Raw genomic sequence first — 11916 nt, 5'->3', positions numbered from 1 at the left:
AAAAAAAGTAAAAGTGAATGTTTTATACTTATAAAATGGAACAATTAATACCTTCTTTCGGTGACGGATTTGTCATTGCTATTATTTTTACAAGGTGAAATAGAATCTTTCACCTCATAAAATTATTTGTACCATTGCACTCATAAACATTCATTATTTGTATTATTTGTGTACAATTGTTCAATCAAAACTAATCTGAGACTGGTAAATTTAATGATAAATTGTCTTTCTATTGTATTGCAATTCTCAAATTTAATAGCATGATTAGCAATGAAATACACAAATGTTTCGCAAAACATGACAATAACTATACTAAATAAAGGGCTAATAATAATGTTCATTTTTAGCACCAAATCAAACTTTGAATAAAAAAATGTTATATAAATATACCTACACAATAAAGTCATGACATTTAAAATAAATAATGATACTGTTTTTCAAACAAACTACAATATATGCATATACAACTTTTTCTTAATTAGATACACAATTATATATATCAATTAAAAGATCAATTGTTCCATGAGAAATGTAAGGCTTGCATAGAAACATTGCTTTTACAGATAATCTCTCTTATCACTGATGCAAAATAACTGTTTATACTAATCATGGAATTTCTTTTCATATCCTACATATGATTATTTTCATTATTATAAATCACAAGTTTACACATACACAAAATATATTTGGTTTTAACATGCTAAAAACATACAAAAGATACAAAGAAATCACATCATATACAACTTTAGAACAAACAGCAGCAACAATAATTGAATTGAAACCTAGATACTGACATTTCATTGAGCACACTAATAATCAATATACATACACAAAATACACAGAGGTATAACTTGTAAATAAACTTTTAAAATACTTTGAAGTATACAGAGTAGTTGATTGTTGATATTTAGATAACAACATGAAGAAAATCACAGTCCTGAAAGATACAAAAATAATAATTGTCCTTTCCCTGTATTACAGTATGTTTGTTTTGCAGCTAAATTGTAAGCTATACTGGGATTGGGTGCAGGTGAATCTAGATAGGAAGAACAGAACTACAGCCTGACAAGGAGATCCATGAAGATTCGCCTATTTTATGACTATAGGTTGCAGTGCTCATTTGTACATTGTATTTTGTGTCATATACTTTTTTGTAAATCAAAGTAGCTGTATGTTATTGGTTAAGTTTTCAATATAAAATACAAATATAGGATTTCCGTTCATGCTAAAGGCTATTGTGACAAAATGGCAAAATACAAAACAAAATTCATGTTTTTTTTTTAATATCCATATTATACACGCTTACCTCACATGACATCAATAAATTCTGACTGCCAATCATATCCAGTGAATTAACAGAAAATACAGGCTGACCAAGACACATACTGTTTGTATGCAAATCTACTCCATCACCTAACTGTTGCCTTACATTACTAAGCGTTAAACAGTCTTGCTGTAAAAATAAAAAACGGATGATGTCAATTAATTAATTGGTTTTTAAAGATATATTGTCCTCAAAAACCTTAAAAATCAAGATTAATTAAATCAGACTTTGAATAGGTTATTTTGTAGTTTTAATAAAGTTCATCACTTCCATAGAAAAAAAAATGTTTTCACTTATAAAATGACAAAATTAGTCATTCAAAAATAAATACTGATTAAGCTAACTTACTTATCCAAGAATAAAAATTTCAAAAGCATAAGTAATTACTTCCATAGTTTCATGTCAATGATTTACTTTAAAATTCCTATCTCTGTAACACAAAAGTTTCTTTTAGTGACGTCACAAATAGATTTTCACACGTTCTGATCTCCAGGGGCGTTTTGAGGGGGTTGTCGTCGTCCGAAACATTTAGTAAGACTATGGTAAGCTTAAAACTGATTGATCTACACGTTGAGCCAATAAAATGATATTGCTAGCTCAGTATGTAATGTGGTCATACACATTTTTTATTTATTTAAGACTAAAATAAACATGTGTGTGGGCCATGGTATTAAAGAAAAAAAATGTAACCTCCGTCTGAATCCTAAGTCCACATGCACAAAATATTACACCTTTATTTTCCATAAGTCCATTTCTAAAAAAAAATTTTTTAAATGAATGTTGTTTTTGCTGCATAACAGCATATTCAAATAATGCACAACAATTTAACATCCCTCCACATTTCATTGCTCGTCAGATTCAAAATTTAATTTTTGGACTGCAAAACATTGGCCCAAGACAACTATGGTTTTCACTCTCTGAAATAAACTATTGCAGGCAACGATTGTACAGTGTGCATAGTCTGTAGGAGGTCTTTTGTTATCCAATGAGAAGCGTTCTAATAGACATGCGCAGCTTTGCAATTTCTAGTATAGGCTAATGTATAATTTATATTGCTAACTGAACATATAATAAAATAGAATAAAATAATTAGATTATTGGTAATGTTTCATTATAATAGAATTACACTAACCTCTTACAGATAGGACAGGTGACTTCTTTAGTATGCATATTAGCAACTGATGCACACAGCACTTCTTCCTCATGCTTTAAATGTGCCTCATATTCTCCAAGTAAAGTTTGCTCTAAATCAAGTAAAATTATTTTAAATAAATATTACCAGGCAGCCTAAACAACAGTACAATATTAGTTATAATGCAATTAGAAAAGCTCTGCAAACTTATATTTGTGTGTCTTCGAAGTATAGTACAAGGTACTGTAAATAGATTACATTATTCCATTGCTTCGAAAGACGGACACATACTGTACATATATCCGAGAAAATCAATTTTAAAACTTTTTTTTAAAACATTTTTTAAATTTTACATGTCAAGCGTATGTTTGGCGCAATCTTTATTATATATTTTGTATTTTATTCATATTTATAAATACATGGTTCCATGTTGCTGTCATATCTGTCACATTTATGGAATATACAAAGATAGAAAAAAACTGGTTACGAATTATAAAATTATTTCCATTATTAATTCTTTGATACTATACCCTCTTTTTTTCTCGATTAATAAAAAAATGATTGTTTTAACATATATATGTAGTATGATGTTATAAATACGTTCAAAACCATTTACTATTCATTTTCAGAAAAGAGTATGACTGTCACTGACGTTTTACAAAATTCTGTTAAACTAATATTACTAACCAGTGACATAGTAGAAGAATATTGTTTATATTTCAATTATACAATGCGTTCATTACTGAAATATTTTAGGACGGAGATGAAACCGTGACGTATGACGAACCTCAACAATCATGTGACGGTAAGATTTGATTTGAGTATGTTTATTGATCAGTCACATAGATATACAATGTAATAACATAATAAAGATATACAAAAAAATGTATAACAAAAAAACCCCGACATAACAAAAAGTCATATCTACCACTGGCTGTCATCCCTGTCACAACAAAAAATTGGGAAATGCGACGGAGATGAGCGTGACGGAGATGATGTATCTGGCCGGGACAGCTCAGCGGAGACATACTGCTAGATACTGTGAATATATTGTCTTCCAGTTGAAAAAAGAGTTGAGTTGAGTTCTATACTGTTCGGATATGACGTTCAATAAAGGTACGCAACTGTAATTTGTCTAAAACTTCATTTTATTAGCTTTTTTTATCTTTTATTGAAAATAATGTGCGGCTAGTTTTATTTCCATATCTTCGTATCTTCGTTTACAACTGTAACACACAATCAATTTTTCCCCACCTTTCCTTAAACTATAGACGGCACATTTAAATTGTGTGACACTATATGACACAAAACTGCGGGACATTTTCATGAACAGAAGTCCCGTTATCAAATATATGCGGCGATCATGCACGATTGGCACATGAGGATTTAGGGGTTGCCTGAAACATTTTTATAAAAATTAACAATATCAATGTTATTATCTTGGATGTAATTAATTAATTTTACAAAGTCGATTATGATAAAAGTCAAGAATTTTTATTTTTGATGATGAATTTTCAGTCTGTATCCCACCAACGTATCGGGACACGATTTTAGACACTTACTGAAGAATGGCCCATAAACACGGAGATTGATGATGAAAAATGAAACTATTTCACCAATTTTCAATGAGTCCAGAGGTTCTCCACAAAGCAATACAATTACATAAAATATATATCCATTCCCACTCATAGGGCCCGTTTATACAACACGCTAAATTTACACGCATCGACGTTGGCGTGTTGTATAAACAGAAAAGGATTCCGTGTAATTACTATACCATCTGGAAAGGCTACTTGAAAAGGCTACTTGACGACCGGCCAAATTTGGCCGGTTGGAGTAGCTGAAGTAGCCTTTTTAAGTAGCCTCGGGGGACAAGTTGACCTCTCCAATGCAATAAATTATTACTAACCAACTTTCGTCGGATATTATGTCATCTCCATGGTAATAAACAACAGCCTAGCCTATGCCTACAGTATTCAGGAAGGACCGATACCAAAATAAGTATTCAAAAGATGCCGCTTGTGTATTATCTTATCGTTTTTTAAGTAATTCCCCACCAGGAGAGACATCGATCGATCGTGAGGAGTACACCTAGGCTAGAGGCCTAACGTGCATGCCAGAACGGGTGGATTATATCGCTATATAAATAACAAGTTTGACCAAAAGAGCTTACGACAATGTCAGGTAAATTTTTATTAAATGTGTAGACCTACTTGCTTGGCGACTCATACAAGTTCGTAAGCGGATCGTAGTACTCTGTACAGTAAAACCAAAGAATATATATATTCCTTTTTGGTAAAACCAAAAAACACCGCCTCAACAACCTCGTGCGATGTACGATCTTTGCAGATCAATAATGGTAGAGTCCATTAATTATGAGGGTGTTTAAAAATGTGATAACTATTAAAAACCTGTCTCAACCACTGTGTAATCAAAGTGTTTATTTTGTTAAAACTTTGATCCCCCCAAAATTGATAATCGTGTATTCCGGTTATCACATGATTGAGGGTATAGTTGTAAATAATAATTTAATATCACGCTCTCAATGAATTCACTTGTATGTGCAGTCAGTCGTATATAGGGGCGGGGCCATAGTCGAACATGCATATTGGCGTCTAGACGCAGCCAAATCAGACGGGTTTTGAGATGCGTTTTTTTGGGTAAACAATAGAAAACACGTCTGGACACTGATTTGTGGTCTGAAATAATTTGTAGATGACGCCTAAGGGCAATAGTTTGCTAGAAAAAAAATCTCATTTATATTTAAAAATCAAGATCGCGAAAATCGATCGTTTGACTGTTAGAGTTAGTTAGAGTTAGAGTTTCAAAATAGCGAAGGAATCTTATCCCTGTCCCCAGCTCAAAATTCATGGAGGAATTTTTTTGGGATGACTTGGGATGCATTACAACATGAATTGTCATTTTTTTAACCTAAAATTCCCTAACTATTAGCTTTAAATTATTTTTCTTTTGTGGGAATCCATTATTGTAATTTCATCACTTTGAACTAAAGTCTAGTAAACCTACAGTGCATTTTGTAGTGGTGTTGATGAGAACCGTAATGTACAATATTTCCCCTAGCCTAATGTAAAAGTTTTTTAATGAATTTAAATAATAAATTAACACTGTAAATAGTAATAATAAATTGTTTACCTTCTTTCATAAGCTCCAGTTGAATTTCTTCCATAATGCTTAGAACTGTGTCAATATCATCTATCTCTTCTACAAGCTGCAAAAAAAAAGTCATACAGTATGTTAAGTCCCGCGCAACTGGTGCGAGACCCAATCTTGTGATCCCGTGCCACGCACCTGAAGTCCCATTGTTTTTAACAAATCTCAATTTTTTTTTTATTACTGCCACAATAACATAAAAATCAACAACTTTATGGGGAGTAGGCCTACTGTATGTTATGGATTATGCATGTTTCAGCCCAGGACATATTAACCCACGTTTCTTCCGAATTTAGGCAAAAAAGATTTTTTGAAAACTTTTGAAAGCCTAAATAAGTTTTAAGCAGAAAACTTTACGACTAGGCTTCCAGAGATAAACAAAATGATAATGGTTGGGCACTGAAAAACACTATTAAAAAGTTAAACACACTGTCTAAAAAAATGTGGATTTGAAACAAAACAATTGAATTAATAGTCCAGTCAAAAATCACCCTCACCGGGGCATAAGCTCATACATTTATGAAACTTACACAGTAGGTTCAGAATATATTGTAAAGATTGCGTCGTTCAAAATTTGGAATTTAAGGAGAAAATTAGACTTTTATAGCAAATTCATAAATTGCGCACAAATGCGATGAAGAATGAAATAAGGAGAAGCTGTTGAAAAATAAGTAACAAAACCTACGCTAATTAACTGTTTATACAATCATTTAAGTATACAATATACAATACATTGTATAATAAAGTACATAACAATAACATACCGTATTGTTCCTAATAAACCCCCATTTTCTAATTAACACACCTTAGTGCCCAATCTATATAAACAGAGGATTCTCACGTTTAGAATTGGTTTTCAGCCCGGAAAGTCACATTTTTCAGTGACTGTGATAACGATGTACGCTAACAGCGTGACAAACATGTAGACCTACATCGGCCGGGCGCGTAGGGTAATTCGCACGTGTAGGGAGGACACTGGACTTTTTTTTTTATTTGCGACAACATACATCGCTGGTCTTTAAAAACCAGGAAAACAATGGGGATCAGACAAGCGCATGTTTGTTCACACAACGCGGAATTGATGCAAGGCGTCTGGTTAATGAAGACCTTTCGAGTTGTTAGAACTTTTCATCAAGTTGAGGGCTGATGTCAATAAACTACGATAAACACGCTGTTTCTGTTGTGAAGGACAACGAAGAACGCTGCATCGTCGGCCATTTGCCACAAGAGCAATCCAAGATTTTTTATTTTTTTCTTAAACATAAAGGCGAACTAAAAGTAAAAATTACAGCTACGGTAAACGCAGGCACAGTAGCATAGCAGGGTTTGGAGGTACCCTGTGAACTTATTTGTTGCACACCCAAAAAAACATTGATTGACCGTCTGAAGCAACTTGTTTAGGGTAGGCCTAGCCTAGACAGGCCTCATATAGGGCCTAGGCTCTATTTATGATTTTTACATTTCACCCCTAACAAATGCCCCCCAACCCCCTTTTTAAAAAAACAGGTTTTATTTGGGTTTCTTTATATGTTATATATTTTATTATGTATTGTAAACTATACTTAAATTATTGTATAAACAGTTAATTAGCTTAGGTTTTATAGCTTTGTTATTTTTCAACGGTCGCTAACGATATCTCGGGATTTCAGTCAAATTTTCCAAGTAAACAATTTACAACATGAGGTGGTTAAAAATTGGGTATAAAGGTCCAATTTTCTAGTTAAATCCTAAATTTGGAATGACACAATATCAAGAAATGATCTTTACAATATATTCTGAACCTACTGTGTAAGTTTCATTACATTATGAGCTTATGCTCCGGTGAGGGCGATTTTTTACTACTGTATAGAAAGAAAGAAAAAAAATTCCATTTACAGTATTATTTATATTTCGTAAAATAAAATGCAACTAAAAATATGATTGATTGATCAAATTTGTATTCATCGACGGACTAGACCTAATACCAGACTAGGGACTCTAAACAAAAATATATTGCTTTCATCAAGCATTTAAACCAGAAATGAAACATTACATCAGGAACATCAGTACATCTTCGTTCTGCTCTTAATACCCTCCACTCCTTTTCCATTACATCGGTGACAACTGAAGGCAGCTTTCCATCCTGAATTAGCGATCCTGAACATCGTATACGTTCCAGTAAATTATCACGACTTTTTCGAAGTCTCTGCAAACACCGCTGAAAGATAATGAAAATAATTTTTAATGTAAATTGTAATTCCATTCACAATTGATTTCTCAGTTTTTTAGTCAACAGTCATGTCCCGACAAATATGGTCCGGGGCAAAAATCGGTCCGGCCGGACCAGTTTTGGCTCTAAATTTGTGGCCAAAAGCAGTCACTGCCAAAATCCGTTCCGGGTTTTTCATCTGTCGATTTTAAATTACTAGGCTTACGATATGTTTAGTCAACCTTATACATCACGTTTGTGGACTTTGAAAAAGCGTTTGATTCCGTGCACAGAGACAGCCTTTGGAAAATCATGGCTAGTTATGGCATACGGCAAAAATTAATCAGAATGATAAAGATCTTGTATGAAGATGGCGAGTGTGCAGTGGTTGATGATGGGGAGTAGTCGAGATGGTTTAGTCAAAACTGGAGTTAAGCAAGGAGAAGTAATGTCAGGTTTTATTTTTCTAATGGTTGTGGACTGGATCATGAAGCACGTAACAGAAGGAAACAACACGGGAATAAGATGGAAACTTACCAGCAAGTTAGAGGATCTAGACTTTGTCAATGACATAGCTTGTTTGTCATCAACTGTATATCAAATGCAAACCAAAATGACAAAATTACATAAATATGCAGCAATGACTGGTTTAAGGATAAACACAAAGAAAACAGGTGTTGAGGATAAACAGTCGATCGAACACCATGATAACAATAAATTGGAAACAACTCAATGAGGTGGACAAATATACTTACTTAGGTGCTACTGTCAGCAATCAAGGAGGAGGGGGATAAGATATGAAGAACAGGCTTCGCAAAGCAATGGGGGAATTTATGAAACTGAAAAAGATATGGAGCTCCAACATCTATTCCTTGACATCCAAAATAAGACTTTTTAGTTCACTTGTTTTATCAGTGTTACTTTACGACTGTGAGACATGGAAAATAACAGAAGGGGACAACAAGAAACTTGACACATTTCAATTCAAATGTTTGCGAAGAATATTGAAGATAAGATGGCCATATACCATTTCAAATAATGACAAAACCAAAATGAGAAGAATAAGCGAAGAAGTGAAGGCAATGTGACGGAAATGGATTGGACATGTGTTACGAATGGAGGATAACTGCCATTGTATGACAGCTTTAACATGGTGTCCTGAAGGGAGGAGAAAAGTTGAACGTCCAAACACAATGGACAGTAGAAAAAGAGAGAACAGAGTTGGGATGGAAATCATGGAACCTAGCCAAGCGTGGCCAGGGACCGGATACGTTGGCGGAGGATAGGTAACGATATGTTTAAAGTTGGTTATGGCTACTGTACATTTCCTGTGATATATAATGCAAGTTATCTTGTCGGATAAATACTATAAATAAATGTATTTTATCTAAAAACATGACTTAGGTGTTCAGTCAGATTTCAGTCTACCACATACTCACGTGAACGAGTATGAGATGCTGATATTGCCAGCAAGATTTTATTTTATGATTGAGTCCTTTTTTCTTCCTAGGCCTGATCAATATTAGTATAATTGTTTTATGATGTTTGTATTGAATTGATTTATTGATTAACCATAAATCAATTGAATTAAATTGTTTTGGGGGAATGAAGATGTTAAAACAAAAGAACAATGTGGATTAAAAACAGATATTGTACACAAAAAGCCTAACAATAGTACTAATTATTGATGAGTTGCTACTAATAATGATAATTAAAAAACAGGTTTAAGATCCCTTCCCCACAATTTGTGACGTTTTGTAAAAATAATACATATATATTACTTTAAAAACATTAACCAGGTCATTCCTTGTCTTAAATGTACGTTTTATGGTAAATTATGATAAAAAGTGAGAAACAATGCACTACCTAAGTAGCTCACGGCGAATGACCTCTCGTGGACGGTCTTTAGGCCTAGCCTAGCTAGGCTTAGTTTTGTAGGCCTAGCTGGTAAATATCGGTAACGTACGAACATTGTACGCTAGCTATATACCTAGCCCGACATTGCATTAATTGTCTTTCTATTTTTGCCAGACTTCGTTGATACAAATTGGGAAAACCTAGTATATTCACTGAAAAGTTTTGTTTTGCATGTTGGGATTTATAGCAGCCCGCTAAAATTACTAGAATCGACTTATTTTTCACATTTTTAACCTGTTTAAAGACAAAAAAGTTATCTCAATAGGACCATATAATATTTATTTTTACATTAAATGTAGTTTGTAACCTTAAATAAGATCTAAAAAACGTAGGGAATGGGACTTTAAAATAACAAATGAAACCCGGGTGTCACGAAATGGACCCAATCGTTTTGTCAGTAGCAGGACAATTCGGCCCCGAGATGATTCGGCACACTTAAATTTATCCGCTTTGATATGCATTTTATAAGCATAAAATAATCTTTTTTCCGCAAACTTTATTTTCACAAAGACTATGGGGTAGTAATACTAGGGATAAAGATGAAATAAAGCAAACATTTTGAAAACATCGTCGAAAATGATAATGTTTTAGTAACGCGAACGATGTAAACAAGTTACCCCCTCTGTTGGCCACTTGGCGAATGCACGAAATAAACAAAGTTTTCGAAGTTTTTTTAGTAATTTATTTATATATAGTTGGCCTATCTAGGCCTATCTATCTATATCAAAATTGTCAATATCAATAAAATACAGATTGTTAAACACCTTTAAAAACGTGATAAATACCAACAAAAATGATTATGAATTTGGTCTAAATAAAGTGAGAATGAGATGTTTCGGCCCAAAAAAAGTGGGAAATTTCAGCCCAAAAGTGGCCCGAATCGTTTTGTTATTGGTCTTGTCATCCATATATAGATAGGCCTAGGCTAGTTCCTAATATGAGGCAGTTAAACCTAGAAATTGACCTAGACCTACCTTAGCCTCCTATCTAAACCTAGGCTAGGCCCGGCGCACCTACTAGAGGGCCTATGTCTAGACTCTAGTAGGCTAGCTATAGTAGGGTCCCGTTTAGACTTAGCCTAGGCCTAGGCTAGGCCTAGGCCTCACTTCCTGAATTTTGACTGAGTGGGGCTGAATGGAAAGATAAGAAAGGGATTGAAAGTACCTTGCGGTATGTTTCTTTCCAAGAAGGAGGAGTAGTGGCTTTATAGAGTGCCCTATGGTCACGTTCCCATTTTGCAGATGTTGGGCTAGAAAATTTGGAAGAACCACCATCAATTTCCATCGGAGCTGCCATTTTCGTTTTGTCTTGTCGGTGGCGTGGTTGGCGTGTGTGTGTGTGGTGGCTGGCTGTTGCTGTTGCTGCCGCGGAAGCTACTGTGTGTGTAAAGTATGGCGTGCCAAAAAATATACATACAGTATCCAGCAGAATCTACGAAAGCCCATTAGGGCCAAACAAAATTTATATTAATTTCAGAAATTCGAAATAACGAATTTAATTGAAATTCCGAATTTTATAATTCGAAATTTCAAATTAATACGAAAGCCTATTTAGGCTAGTGCCGTTCTAACGAAAATAGTAATTCGAAATTTTGAATTAATAATTTGAAATTTTTCTGTTTGCAAGAGACGCACGGAAATAACGATCGATGATAAAAAAATAATAAATAAGTTTTTTTTCATCCTAGAACTATGCATGCCTTGATGAAAATAATATTTAAATGAATAGTTAAATGATGTCATGATTAGTAAGAAGAATATCGATTGTATTGCTCTAATTGACCATGACGTCATTTGATTGGAATTTTGTACCGAAATTCAATTAAATTGCAGTGAAGTTCGTCAAAATCCACTAAATATGGCCATTTTCAACTTCTTTTTTGGGGGCCGGGGAAGAAAATAAAAACTGATAAATATTTAATCATCTTTACAGCAATTATTTTTATTATAATTGTAATCATAGCACTTTCATCGGACTTTTGATTTTTATCGCACCTGGTTGGTTGTGTAAAAACAGTTACAGTTGTCGGGTGTTGAGAAAACTCAGATCTAGAAAACTCAGATCTCAGATATCTGAGTTTTCTAGATCTAGAAAACTCAGATATCTGCTGACTTCTCTGGATCTAGATAACTCAGATATCTGACTTTTCTAGATCTAGAAAATTCAGATATCAAGATCTGAGTT

The 11916-nt window shown here is 33.7% G+C and overlaps 1 protein-coding gene across 1 annotated transcript; it reads right to left on the bottom strand.

Annotated features, from left to right (window-relative positions):
- Window positions 1–442: 442 nt before the first annotated feature.
- Window positions 443–11098, bottom strand: LOC144835166 (RPA-interacting protein B-like). Its single transcript, XM_078690227.1, has 7 exons — window positions 10897–11098; window positions 7660–7824; window positions 5610–5685; window positions 2457–2568; window positions 2015–2078; window positions 1307–1453; window positions 443–937 (listed from the first exon to the last, which is right to left on the bottom strand). The coding sequence occupies exons 1-7, from the start codon at window positions 11026–11028 to the stop codon at window positions 908–910; spliced, it is 726 nt and encodes a 241-aa protein (XP_078546353.1). The 5' UTR covers window positions 11029–11098; the 3' UTR covers window positions 443–907.
- Between the last annotated feature and the right edge of the window lie 818 nt (window positions 11099–11916).

The sequence above is a fragment of the Antedon bifida genome, chromosome 2 (genome assembly GCF_963402885.1).
Source record: "Antedon bifida chromosome 2, ecAntBifi1.1, whole genome shotgun sequence".
Taxonomy (NCBI): domain Eukaryota; kingdom Metazoa; phylum Echinodermata; class Crinoidea; order Comatulida; family Antedonidae; genus Antedon; species Antedon bifida.
Note: the sequence above shows the minus strand (reverse complement) of the source record. Positions and strands in the feature narration are given on the sequence as shown.